At 44.5% G+C, this 14200-nt stretch overlaps 1 protein-coding gene across 1 annotated transcript; it reads left to right on the top strand.

The window, feature by feature from the left end:
* The first annotated feature begins 646 nt into the window (after positions 1 to 646).
* Positions 647 to 12795, top strand: DYNLRB2 (dynein light chain roadblock-type 2). The gene is made up of 4 exons (XM_075940015.1): positions 647 to 780; positions 1987 to 2062; positions 7673 to 7840; positions 12500 to 12795. Exons 1-4 carry the CDS (start codon positions 778 to 780, stop codon positions 12541 to 12543), a joined length of 291 nt encoding a protein of 96 aa, XP_075796130.1. The 5' UTR covers positions 647 to 777; the 3' UTR covers positions 12544 to 12795.
* Positions 12796 to 14200: the final 1405 nt, after the last annotated feature.

Raw genomic sequence — 14200 nt, 5'->3', positions numbered from 1 at the left:
CATTGGCTTGCAAATACAAGCTTTCATCTAGGCCAGAAGTTCTCAAAGTGCTGCAAGAAGTCCATTCAGGTGAACTGAGGAAAGATTATTATGGGTTTTATATATATATATAAAGCGCTCTTATTTAAAGCACTTTACAATAGTTAATGGTTAATAGCTAGTTAATAGTTAATAGCTAATGGTACAAATAATACATGGAAAGATCATTAAGTGGTCCACCGAGACCCTCAGCAATTTTCAAGTGGTCTGGGGAAAGAAGCTGGACTACAAAAATCAATCAAGTTACCTCACTTCTTATAACTTACAATATAGGAGGCGGATGGGGAAAACAGCCTGAAAACGGGAGGGGCAGAGTGAATGTTCTTTTTCTTGGCTGGGCCAGGGGAGCCCTAAAAACGAAGCTGTGCACATGGCGCACTCGCCCTAACCCCGCCACTGGGGGTGCCGGTTAGTGGCAGGGGAGGCCGGGGGGGTTGTTGCGAGCGGTGGTTTCTGTCCCAGCCGGGTGGGGCTCCAGGGGCAGGCGGGATGTGGAAGCGTCTTGGGGCTGTGCGCGGACCCTACAGCCCCGGAGCCACCGCGCGCTGCAGGCCCCCGCCGGGACACGCCGCCAAGCACCGGGAGCTGGGGACGCGCTGGTCACCTCCCCTCCCCTCCCCCGCCCCATTCGGCTAGTTCAGCTTCCGCTCCCAGCCGCACTTCCGGGCCGGCCCCATAGCAACCGTTGCGAAGAGGGACGCTGGGTCTCGCGCCGGTGACTCCTGGGCGTCGCTGGCCATGGTAACGGGGGGAGGGGGCGCTGCACCCTGGGCCACCCCCCCCCCCCGCACACGGGACCCCAGGCGGGAAGGGAAGCGATTGAGCAGCCCGGGGGTCGCTAGACAGCAGCGCTTGGAGGGGGCACGGCCCCCGCTGGGCAGCCCTCGGGAGGGGGGGGGGTTATGGGAGGCACTGGGCATCCCTGGGGGGGAGGGGGGAGTTAGGGGAGGCACTGGGCATCCCTGGGGGGGAGGGGGGAGTTAGGGGAGGCACTGGGCATCCCTGGGGGGGAGGGGGGAGTTAGGGGAGGCACTGGGCATCCCTGGGGGGGAGGGGGGAGTTAGGGGAGGCACTGGGCAGCCCTGGGGGGGGAGGGGGGGAGTTAGGGGAGGCACTGGGCAGCCCTGGGGGGGGAGGGGGGGAGTTAGGGGAGGCACTGGGCAGCCCTGGGGGGGGGGGAGGGGGAGTTATGGGAGGCACTGGGCAGCCCTGGGGGGGGAGGGGGGGAGTTAGGGGAGGCACTGGGCAGCCCTGGGGGGGAGGGGGGGGAGTTATGGGAGGCACTGGGCAGCCCTGGTGGGGAGGGGAGGGAGTTAGGGGAGGCACTGGGCAGCCCTGGGGGGGTTATGGGAGGCACTGGGCAGCCCTGGGGGGAGGGGGGAGTTAGAGGAGGCACTGGGCAGCCCTGGGGGGGAGAGGGGGAGTTAGGGGAGGCACTGGGCAGCCCTGGGGGGGAGGGGGGAGTTAGGGGAGGCACTGGGCAGCCCGGGGGGGGGGTTAGGGGAAGCACTGGGCAGCCCTGGGGGGGGGTTATGGGAGGCACTGGGCAGCCCTGGGGGGGAGGGGCGGAGTTAGGGGAGGCACTGGGCAGCCCTGGGGGGGGGGGTTATGCGAGGCACTGGGCAGCCCTGGGGGGGGGGGTTATGCGAGGCACTGGGCAGCCCTGGGGTGGGGGGTATGGGAGGCACGGGGCAGCTCTCTGTGGGTTCTGTAACACACTATCTGAGTATTCCCCATGAGGAGTACACTCCTAGATCCCCTTCCTTGCTGTGGGGAAAGCCTGGCTGAGAGGCTTTAGTACTAGCCCCCTCTGTCAGACTAGAGCATCTTGCCAATGCCATGGCCTTGGGAGGGCACCTTCAATGGGATCGATCACTCACACACACACTCACTCACACACTATTGTAGACTGTTAATTTTCTTTATTTCTGTGATTTGTTTTTTAAGGCAGAAGTAGAGGAAACACTAAAGAGGATTCAGGCACATAAAGGGGTTATTGGAACAATTGTTGTAAATGCAGAAGGTAAATATACAGCAGTTTGTAAATCTAAAATAAACTTCATGGAGATACTGAATGTAACCACTTAAACCATTGCAATAAATCCTGTGTTATTAAACAATGTAACCACTTTACAATACTTTGCAAAAATGTAATATATTAGCTTAGACTTTCAGAAATGAAGAAGTTCAAAACTGATGCATGCAAACCCTGATTTGTGCAGCAAAAATGCACACACAGTTCTGTAAATCTGATTTTATATTTTTGATATCCTGCAGCTTGATTAATTCAAAATACTGAAAGCTAGAAACATGGCAAATTCTAGAATTGTGTCAACTAGGAATTAAGTAGAGAAACAATTGTTGTAAAGGCACCCACTAGTTATTTTTGTCCGCTAAAGTTCTATGTTTACCATACTTTATAGTCTGCTATAAATATTAACATATGCAGGATTGTAGCTAATTCTGATGGTCCCAGGATATTAGGAAGATGAAATGGGTAAGATAGTAGCTTTTGTTAGAGAAGCTTTGGAGCTTACAAAGACCTCTTCTTCTGATCTGAGAAATGTAATATTAATAATTTTCATCTGAAACTTTGCTATAGTATGTCATTAAGTTTTGCTGAGGATTGATGCAAGTTCACCATTTTTGTATGGCCTTTTAAAGTGTGCTGTTTAGCCAAATATGGGTTAGCACAATTCTACCATATGATGTAGACTTGAAAGGCCAGACCCACAGTACTGGATGGTTAGCTTTTGGCATAGCCCAGAAGGTGAAGAGGGAGCAATGAGCAGCCCTTTTTAGATTCATTTTTCTGTTTCATACAAACTCATTTCACGTAATATTTTAAGAGAAATGTATTAGCAACTTTCTCTCCATTCACCCTTGCCCCCAGAAGACAAAAACATGGGGAGAAAAAATATTCTACAGCCAAAAAGTAGGTTTAGGCTGCTGGGCAACAGCTTTGGGGCTGCATTAACTTCAACCATTTCAGAGGTTTTCAAGGGTCTCCTGGAGTCATCAGGGATTTGGGGGTAATAGTGGCTCCTGTTCTTGTCTATATAACCCTTAGGTAGAGGGCTGTCAGTGGAGATGAGCAGGGCACAGTATGTAGTCAAATGTGTCAGTCCTGAGCTCCTGGAGAAATCCCTAGTTGTTCAATTAAGCCTGTTTGTGGGGGCCAAGATTCTGAAGCAGAATATTCTAGAATATATTCTAGTCTCTCCACCCAAATACACCTCAGAAAAACCCACAAAAAACACTGTATTAAATAGTTGAATATGCTGCGGTAGTGCTCTGACAATTCCCTTTTCACTTTCACAATTTAAAATATCCCAATATATATCTGCTGCCCTAGTCACGGTTCAACAATGAAGAGAGAAGTACAAGTGTTCTCTCAGAAGTTGGTACTTCTGGATAGTTAATTTACATGCATAAACAGGTCAAAAATGGTTCACCGGTCACAGAATAGCTGTTGCAGGTCAAAAGAGAAATGCATATACTGATACTAACAGTAATTGAACAACTGTATTGTGCCTGTGCATATTTGTGTCTTTCGATTAACTATTAACTTTTGTTATTAGCTTGAAGGTGCAGTTTGGTTTTAGGACAACTATTTAAAAATAATAGTATGTGATTTGGTCCAGGGGGAAATCATGCCAGGATTTGTTTGCACACTTAAATTATGCACAAAATTGTTAATTGATTGGTTTTGGTTTTTTGTTCTTATGGAAGAACAAATTAAATATCTATCCAGAATATTTGAATAGGAAAATAATTCTAATATTTTTAAAACTTCAGTTTCAAGAGCAGTGTTGTTTAAAATGTTGTCTAGTTTATGCAAACAATATTTTTCTCATGATTTCTCATATAGATCTGCTAAAGTATTTCCATCTTCACCTGTACTTACTATTTTTGTGATAGCTACTTATTAAGCCATTGTTTAGAGATTATCTTGTTTGTAGTATTTTCATAGACCAACAGTGTATAATCAGTATTTGATTTCTGCTTGTGTCTCAGTTTCCTTGCACAGGCAGGTCAGAATACTCCCTCTGTTGTGTTCCAAATGCCATCTCCTCACCTCCTTATTTCAGAGATGTTGCATCCACTTATACTGGGAGCAAATACATGAAGCTTGCTGTCAAACTGTGGACATATAAAATATATGAGAAAGCTAGAGTCACCAAGCCACTGCTTTTCAAATAAGTCAGGTGTATGGCTACATGCCTGATTGGTGTAAATGGCTCCCCAAATGCCCAAAAATCACTGTTTGCATGTACAATTTCCTACAAATTATTTAACCCACACAAGTTAAAGGTAATTCTCTAAAATGATAGTGATTTTTTTCAATGCTCCTGGATGAACAGATTTTCGAACAAGTTAATAACAAAAACTAAATATACATGTGTGTGACTAATTTGTTGAAAATCTATTCTTTCTGAACTAGGAACAATACAAATAATGTTATGTTAATTTTAAATAAGTCATTTAAAACCAGAAGGCTAATTTGAACTCATGATCCAATAGCCACTTCTTTCCCACCAGGTGTCAACATTTCTCTAAAGAAATTAAAGTGCCTAATTTACAACAAAACAAATTTGTTTTAATCCTTCTTTTAGAGTGGTTGGCAGTGTAAGTAAAATGGTGATACAGTTCCTGAAATAAACAGACAATATTGAACATCCTGCTAATAGGGAGTAGAGAGTTAATTTAAGAAAAGAGTACTGATTGTTATATCTTATAGAGCTGTATTCAGTTGTTTGAATTGAAAATGTCTCCAGATTGATGCTGTCTTTCACACACACACAAGATCGCTAGTTTAAAAATTACCTACCCTGGTGGTTTCTCTACTAATTTCCAGTTTGTTCCACAAACTGAGCATCAGTTTCTTTTATTCTAGGGAAGTCAACTAATGTCAACAATTCATTTTCAGGTTATTTTTGGCCAGACATTTCACTTTACTTAGATCTTGAGAGGCTGACAGATTATTTTATTAAAGGTACAGGAGTTCTTGGAATGGTTATTTGGTTTCAAGGTCATATAAACTTGACATTTTTATTCACTGTTGCTTTTAAGTGACTGTTGCCCTTTCTACACAATGTGATTATGCAGCTGTTCTCTCACTAATGAAGTGCCTGAGAAGATGGTTTTGTCTTTATTAAATCCCTACTTCCACATTTGCTGGGTTTCTGTTTCAACATACTAATGTTTCATACATATGAGACACATAATACATTGATTAGGTCGTCCTGTTACATCCTCTTGCAGTGAAAGATTATTTTTTAACAGAATAATCAAGAATTGAGAGCATTTAGGTTTAACATGAGCACTGAGAGTAAATAATGCTAAACAAATTCTGGAATAGTTTAAAAGATCTAACTCTTCTGAAGCTTTTCCAAATATCTGTCCTCAATGTTCCCTTGATCACTTTAATCCCAATATTTTTTTATTTTTACTTCTTCATGTATTACCCTTCAAATATATTTGAAATGTTATTTTCCTTCATTCCATTTTTAGCCAAGATTTACAGTAATAGTACTTTTAATCTTTCCTCATAAATTATTCACTCCTGCCTCTTAAATTTTAGTTGCTCCTTTCTGGAGTGTTTACAGTGTCAAAATGTTTTGTGGCATTGGCATATGCAAAAGTATATCCATTATTTAGGAGCTGTACCACCATCAGTGTGAGAACCTAGAATATTGTCGTAGGGCATGTCTATACTGGGGAGTTATTTCAAAATAACTCTCCTTATTTTGAAATAACAAGGCAAGTGTCCACACTATCAGGCCTGTTATTTTGAAATAATGGGATTGTCATTTTGAAATAATAACTCCTGCTTGTGGAGAGGAATAAGTTTATTTCAAAATAATTATTTTGGGAGTTATTATTTTGAAATAAGTTATTACACTACTTGTTAGTGTAACCTGGTAGTGCAGACATAACTTTACTGGCTTGTAACATGAGGCCTCTGTGAGCAGTTCAAAATCAAGGTAGCTTTTTGTAAGTGAAGCAAAAATATTAAGCCCTAGTAAGTTTTGAGTTTTGCAATTACACCACAATTGTAAAGGTACCTTTTGTTCTGACTGCATAGTCTATCGATATAGAAATTATTATAGGACGGAAGATTACATTCAATTCATCAAAATGGATGTTGATGTTACATTATCAGACATTCAGCAATAGCTTGGATATATAAATTGTCAAACTTTGTAAGATTTTGGAGCCATATAATGTGGACTATGCCATCATGTTGTATTGCAATGTTAAAGAGCTGTTCTGGAAGCTGCAATATGGTCACCAAATGCAAATACACAATTTTACAACAGTTTCCTTTGATATTTGACAGAGATTATAAATTTCCAATCCTATTCCATCATTAAATATATAAAATGCTTAATATATACAGTTAGTCAAAATGATTGTTAGATAGTTGCTAGGGGCTGTGCCTCCTGCTCGCTACGCTTACCATCTGCTTCTCTTTGGGGGGTAGGTGTCTGGCTAGTGGGAGGGAGCAGGAGCGGGCAGGGTGTTTGGCCAGAGAGAAAGGGGCAGGAGCAAGCTGGGGGTAGGTGTGTGGCGAGGGGCTAGGAACTAGGCTGGGGTCTCGATGGAAGGGGATAGTGAGGGGGCTGAGAGTGCAGGACACCCCAGCTCTTCCCCACCCCAGCTGCTGGGAAGGGCTGGGGTCACCCCGGCTCTCCCTCCCCCACCCCTGCCGGCTGCCGGGGAAGGCTGGGCCGAGGCAGCCCTGCTCTCCCCCTGGCCACTGGGGAGGGCCAGGCCAAGACTGCAGTGTGGCAGCTCCAGCTCTTTCCGCCCCCACTGGGTGCCAGCTCTTCCCCCCAGCTTTTCCCTTCCCCAGCCAGCACCAACTCTTCGCCCCCGTGGGGCCCCAGCCCTGGGCCAAGGCTGCGCCAGTCCCGGCTCTCCCCCCTGGATGCCTGGCAGAGCCAGCTGCCATGCAGGGCCAGTTCAAGGCTGGGCCAGCCCCAGTCTCTCCCCCGAGCCACTGGGAGGGGAGGGATGGCCGGGGCTGGAAGCAGCACCAGCTCTCCACATGGGCCCTGGGGAAGACCAGGCTGGTAGTAGATGGGGCTTGGCTCCTGGGGATACACAGTGATATAATGACTCATGACAAATATTTATATAGCGCAAGAGAGATTTAAAATATGCATTGTGGAAATATGTAATAAGCAGCATCACTTAAACAGATGAACCAATTAAATTGGCAAGTACTATGGGCTAAATTTGTATAGATATTTAGGTGCCTAGAGATGTAGATAGATAGCTGGTGAGATATTCAAAAGCTCCTAGGCATTGATTTCAGGCATCCTTTTTTAAATCAGGCCAAATGTGTAGTAGTATTAAGCAGTGTTCCCTCTAAGTTGCATGGCAGTACAACTTCACAGGTGATTAATCAGCCCCACCTAGTCAGTCAGCTCCCTGCAGAGAGCCCTGAGCCTCTGACTGGGCAGGGCTGATTAATCACCTGTGAAGCTGTACTGCCACGCTTAGACAGGGAACATTGGTATTAAGCAATGTAACTGGTTTTCCTATAAAATATAAAACCCAAAATCTAATTCCACTATAAAAGACAAAGTCCACAGATTGTTTTAATACGTCTGTTTGTTTACAGGAATTCCAATCAGAACAACTCTAGATAACTCGACAACAGTACAATATGCAGGACTTCTTCATCAGCTCACAATGAAAGCAAGGAGTACAGTGAGAGATATAGATCCTCAGAATGATCTAACCTTTCTTCGGATCAGATCAAAGAAACATGAAATCATGGTAGCCCCAGGTAACAAGATCTCTATTCCAAAAATGTTGTCAAATTGTGTGTTGTATGTTTCTCTCTCTTCAAAACACAGGGCTACTGTAGATGATGTATCTACTTGCTTTTGCTGTAAATCTTTTACATTTGTATAGAGTGTGGTCGAAGCAAGAAGATAAGATCAGATCTCACAGAAATGTTGGGCTGGAAGCAACCTCAAGGAGTCATCAAGTCCAGTTTCCTGCACTGAGGCTAGACCAAGTATTCCTAGAGCACTGCTAACAGGTGTTTGTCCAGCCTAGTCTTAAAAACCACCAATGACCGGGATTCCCAAACCTCCCTTGGAAACCTTAGACTTTAACTACCCTTATCTATTTATATACATTATACACACACACACACACACACACACGAGATTTGTGCATCTCTCTGTGTGTCTGTCTGTGAGTTCATTTGTTCAAGAACTCCTAAACAATAAGAGCTAGGGCCATCAAATTTGGTAAGCAGCTTCCTCTTGTCATGACTTAAAGTACAGGTTTGGTTGCACCAGGAAAACTAAAAGTGATGGGAAACTGACAGTTTTCCATAACATGGAAAAAGTGGGGGACTGGGCTGTTCAGAGAGACTCTATACTTAGTGTCAGCTGGGGACAGCGAGCCCACAGGGTAGAGCTAACTTGCTGAGTGTTCACTAGGGGCAGCCATACCACAAAGGTAGTGGCCAGCAGAGCTTAGGCTCTGCCATCTTGCCTGCCAGCACTCTGGGTAAATAGCCCCCCCTGCAGCCAACCCTTCCCTCCCTGGCAGGTGGGCAGGGGCACAAGGAGGAGAGAAAAGGCACTCAGGAGGATGCAGGGGGAGAAAAAGAGCCAATGCCAGATGGGACCCCTGCCCTGAGCCCCTCCAACTCTCCTGCATTGGCCCCCCACATCACCAAGGCCCTTCCCTGACTCCTGGACCCACACAACATCCGCCCCCCTACCCTGAAGGACCAGGGCAACACCAGGTACGTCTTCTAGCAATGATACAGTTTTTTCCTAATAGCTAACCTAAAAGTCCCTTGTTTTTAAACTCATTACTTCTTGTCCTGCCTTCACTAAGCTAGGGTGAGAGGTAGTTATGTTGGAGAGTAGGGATAGGGTGCAGAGTGACCTAGACAAATTGGAGGATTGGGCCAAAATAAATCTGATGAAGTTCACCAAGGACCAGTGCAGAGTGCTGCACTTGGGACAGACGAATCCCAAGCACTGTTACAGGCTGGGGTCAGAGTGGCTAAGCAGCAGTTAGGCAGAAAAGGACCTAGGGATAACAGTGGATGAGAATCTGGATATGAGTCAACAGTGTGCCCTTGTAGCCAAGAAGGCTAATGGCATATTGGGGTACATTAGGAGGAGTATTGCCAGCAGATCTAGAAAAGTTATTATTCTCCTTTATTCGGCACTCGTGAGGCCACATCTGGAGTATTGAGTAGAGTTCTGGGGCCCTCGCTATAGAAAGGTTATGGATGCAATGGAGAGGGTCCAGTGGAGGGCAACTAAAATGTTTAGGGGGCTGGAGCACATGACCTACGAGGAGATGCTGAGGGATTTGGGCTTATTTTGTCTGCAGAAGAGAAGATTGAGGGGAGATTTGATAGCAGCCATCAACTTCCTGAAGGGAGGTTCCAAAGAGGCTGGAGAGAGGCTGTTCTCAGTAGTGATGGATGGCAGAACAAGGAGCAACGGTCTCAAGTTATGGTGGGGGAAGTCTAGGCTGGATATTAGGAAAAACTATTTCATTAGGAGGGTGGTGAAGCACTGGAATAGGTTATCTAGGGAGGGGGTGGAATCTCCATCCTTAGGAGGTTTTTAAGTCCTGGATTGACAAAGCCCTGGCTGGGATGATTTAGTTGAGGTTGGTCCTGCCTTGGGCAGGGGGTTGGACTCAATGACCTCTTGAGGTCTCTTCCAGCTGTAAGATTCTATGATTCAGTGAACATGGACATACATTGCTCACTGTTCCCTTTATAACAGCCTTTAATACAAGGATGGGCAAGAAAATGGTGGCAGTTTCCCATGGTTAACCCCTGGTGGGCTGCCACCACTACATTTCCCTGTGTCTACACAGGTACCAGAGATTGCAGCTCCCATTGGCCATGGATTGCTATTCCCAGCCAATGGGAGCAGCAGGAAACAGTGCAGTCTGAGACAATGCTTCCCACAGATCCCATTAGCTGGGAACAATGATCTGCAGCCAGGAACTGCAATCGCTGGTATTTGCAGAGGCACTGGTAAATATCTCAAGGGGGCTAATCCTGGTGGACCAGATTACTATCAGGTCTCCCCTCACTCTCTCTCTCTCTCTCTCTCTCTTTAAGGACTAAACATGACCAATTTTTTTAACCTTTCCTGATAGGTCAGATTTTCTAAACAATTTATTATTTTTGTTTTTTCCCCGGAGTCTTTTCAGTTTGTTCACATCTTTCCTAAACTTCGGTGCTCAAAATCTGACAGTATTCCAGCGGAGGCGTCACCAGTGCGGAGTACAATGGAACAGTTATCCATGTATTATGTATAATACTTCTGTTGAAGCTAATAAGCTTCTTTTAGTGTCTTTAACAAGCTGTTACAGAAAAGAAATTTAGTAAACATGGCAAATGTGTTCACTTTTTCATCCTTCTATTGTTGTTGCTAAGTATTGACTTTTCACTTGATACTATACAGTACGTAGCAAGCTTCTCATTGTTCCTAAGAGGGTTTGTTTTAAAACATAGTATACTAGAAGATTTATCTGGTGTTGCTCAGGTCCTTAAGTCAAATAAGTTTTGTTTTTCTTCATTTAAATCATTGTGCTGGGATGGAACTGGGGATCAGGGATTCAGAATGCAGGTTTCCCTGGGGAGAGAGGATAACCACAGCCCTCTCTCACCGCAATGACTTGTGGCCGGAGAAGCATCTGGCCATGGCTGCTGCAGCTGTAGCAGTAACAGCTGGGTATGGGGTGCATGTCTCCTGGCTGGGGGACAGTCTCAGACATACAGAGACACAAACAGATGAACTCTCTGAAATATATAGTAAATAGTTGTCCCTTTCTCCTCCTCTGTCCCCTGCTGGTCCAGTGAGGTTAGAGCTGTCCTGGTCCCCATATAGGACTCTTGCTGCCCCGCCCCCCCCCCCGTGGTCATCCTGCAGTATTACTGTCCCTTCTGCCAGACCCCTCCTTTTCCATCATATATATAGTAGCCCAATGTCTGTGACTAACGCTGAAATGCTGGCTGTTGCCTCTGGGCGGCGCTGTTGCCTCTGTCACATCCTTCGTCTCCCACCGTGGTGCTCGGCTGACTTCTGCACCGCTCAGCCAGGCTGCTGCACCGCTCAGCCAGGCTGCTGCGGGGGAGCAAGCGGTACAAGCAGCCGTTTGGGTACCGTGGTCCCCATGCAGCACCCCCCAGTGCTGCATGGGGAGCATGGGGCCCAAATGGCCTCTTGCTCTCCTGCGGCGGCCCGATTGAGCAGCGCAGAAGTCAGCCGAGCACCACGGCGGGAGGCAAAGGGAGGTGGGGCGGTGACATACACTGTCAAGAGGCATGGCCTGCCTTCTGCATCACTGCCATCATGTCCTTTGCCTCCCACCGTGGCACTCGGCTGCCTTCTGCACCGCTCAGCCGGGCTGTCGCAGGGGAGCAAGCAGCCATTTGGGCCCCATGCTTCCCATGCATAAGGAGGAGGAGAAGAGAAAGAGAGACGGAAAGAGAGGCAGGAGGCAGAAGAGCTGAAGGGGGGGGGCAGTAGGAGGAGAGAGAGAGAGAGAGAGACGGAGCGAGAGACCGGAGGCTCAGGAGAGAAGAGAAAGATAGAAAGGGAATAGGATGTGGAGAAGAGGCCCGAAAATCCTGTCTTATGATGGGCTACTGGCTAGTTTTACAAGAAACAGTTGAATTTCACGTACATCGCTCTGTCCTGGCACAACCAAACCTTTACCTTGTTTTCAGTTGTGATTAAGAAGAAGTTGCATACCAAGTTTGGTGGTCCTAGCTCTTACTCTGTTAGAGGAGTTCAGGAACAAATAGACTCACACACAGACAGACAGATGCATATCTCTAAATATTTAGTAAAATCATTGATCACAGATAGTATTAGCCACATTAATATAACAATTATAACTGAATTACTTCTTTGTCAATCAGCAAAAACACTTATATAGAACTACATTTTTGTCTTGCTCATCTTTACTATAAATGTTTTAGATTTTCTTTGTTTTTTCCCCTACTTAATATGGACAATGGGCCAGATCCTTGGCCACAGAGCATACACCATTAATGGAAGGCATATGGGGTGGAGAATGAAAATGTTCTGTAGATTCTGGGTGTTTGCTAGACTGGTACCGATATCACTGATCTCATTTTTCTACTAGAAATCATAAGTGAAGTCAATGCATTTGCATTGGCGTAAAACCAATATGAGCAGAATCAGGCCCTATTACTTTTCATGCTAGCAGTTGGTCAACAATACATGACTATAATCATTTTTGTCAAGCACGTTTTTAGGGTATAAATTCAAAAGTTTCTCTTTCTGTTAAGATAGGAATCAATCTATGAAGAAGAACTACCAGTAAACAAGTAGATAGATGCTACTACTTCTGTAATATTTTAATTTAAAATTCTCATTACTGTGATGATTTTGATTAAATTGTTCTTATCTTTTCACAGATAAAGAGTATCTTCTGATTGTTATTCAGAACCCATGTGAATAGACTTTCCACAACAATATTTTTAGAGACAGTGATATAGCTGTTCTTTTTATAATACCAATCCTTTGCTGTTAATATTTAATTCCAAATATACCACTGACTTATGTAATATATGTAACTTGTCATTTCTGAAATTTTTCCAAGCTAATATTCTTAGTTGTAGCTGTACTTAAACTTGTGCTTAAGCAAAATCAACATGCTGTGTGTAAATAAATACTCAGAAAAGCAACAATAAAGCAAAATGTTGAAAAACAATTGTTAATTTTTTTTTTGGCTAATTCTTGTAATTAAATAATTCTCTTTATATGACACAGTTAGCTTTTTTTAAGATGGAATAATTTCAGGGAAATTAGTAACTTGTATTTGTAACCATACCCAGAGAAACTCAAGTATATACAATTAGATAGCATTATTCATGTTTGTACCACTTGGGTACAGTGGACTGTATTCTGGTTCTGTAACTTCTGTATTGTGATCATTGTAAAGGATAAATTTTACTTCCACCTTATGCTTTCTTAAGTGCCCTTCAGTTTCTAATAAACAAATGAATCACAACAGCTTTACTTAAACATTTTAAAGCTAATGGTGAGTAAAGATTCACATGGACAGAATGGCCCTTCCACCTTGAATTAAAGCAAAACTGTTATAACATTGTTTACTGGCAATACTAGATAGTGCCTTTAAGTAAACGTATCAAAAATTATGATAAAACACTCCGATGTGCCCACCTTCAGATCCTGTACCTTCTGAGTGCAGTGAGCCATTTCTTCCAGTATATTTTGCAACACTGTCACAGATCGTGCAGTTCTCTCTAAAACTGGATGCTTGTTTAGACCATTATTTTAATACAGACACTTAGGCTACGTCTACACTGGCCCCTTTTCCGGAAGGGGCATGTAAATTTCACCTATTGTAGTAGGAATAAGAGCCTCCGGAAAAGGGCGCTTTTTCCGGAGGATCGGGGCCAGTGTAGACGCTCTTTTCCGGCTTTTTTAAAAGCCAGAAAAAAGTGGCAGACATTTTTATTTAAATGCCGCGGGGGATATTTAAATCCCCCGCGGATTTCCCTACTACGATAGGTGAAATTTACATGCCCCTTCCGGAAAAGGGGCCAGTGTAGACGAGCCCTTAGTGTATGTAGATTTTCATGTTACTAATGATTCTGCTGATGATGTTGCCCTCCTTTCACACCAACATGAAAGCAAGAAAAAGTCACAACACTAGAGGAAACTGACTTAATGATTGGACTGAGCATTAACAAGGGAAAGACCAAGACAATGAAGATCAACCAGTCCAACAAAAACGCCATCACACTGGGAGGGAATGACCTGGAAGATGTGGAGCAGTTCACCTACTTGGGAAGTATTAAGGGCACAGACGGAAAAAACAAACAAGGATATCAATGCTAGGATAGGGAAAGCAGCAGTTGCATTTAAAACTCTTGGTCCCATATGGAGGTCAAATAATACCTGCGAAGACAAGACTGCAGATCTTCAACACAAATATGAAGAATGTGCTCTTGTATGGATGCGAGATCTGGCATACTAAAAAGTCTTCAAATCACAAGCTACAGACATTCATAAACAGATGCATGAGGTACATCCTTCACATCAAATGGCAAGACTGTGTCACAAATGAGGAGCTTTGGAACAGAGCAGGA

The sequence above is a fragment of the Pelodiscus sinensis genome, chromosome 12 (genome assembly GCF_049634645.1).
Source record: "Pelodiscus sinensis isolate JC-2024 chromosome 12, ASM4963464v1, whole genome shotgun sequence".
NCBI classification, from domain to species: domain Eukaryota; kingdom Metazoa; phylum Chordata; order Testudines; family Trionychidae; genus Pelodiscus; species Pelodiscus sinensis.
The sequence above is the reverse complement of the archived record's forward strand: the minus strand, read 5'-3'. Positions and strand labels throughout refer to the sequence as shown.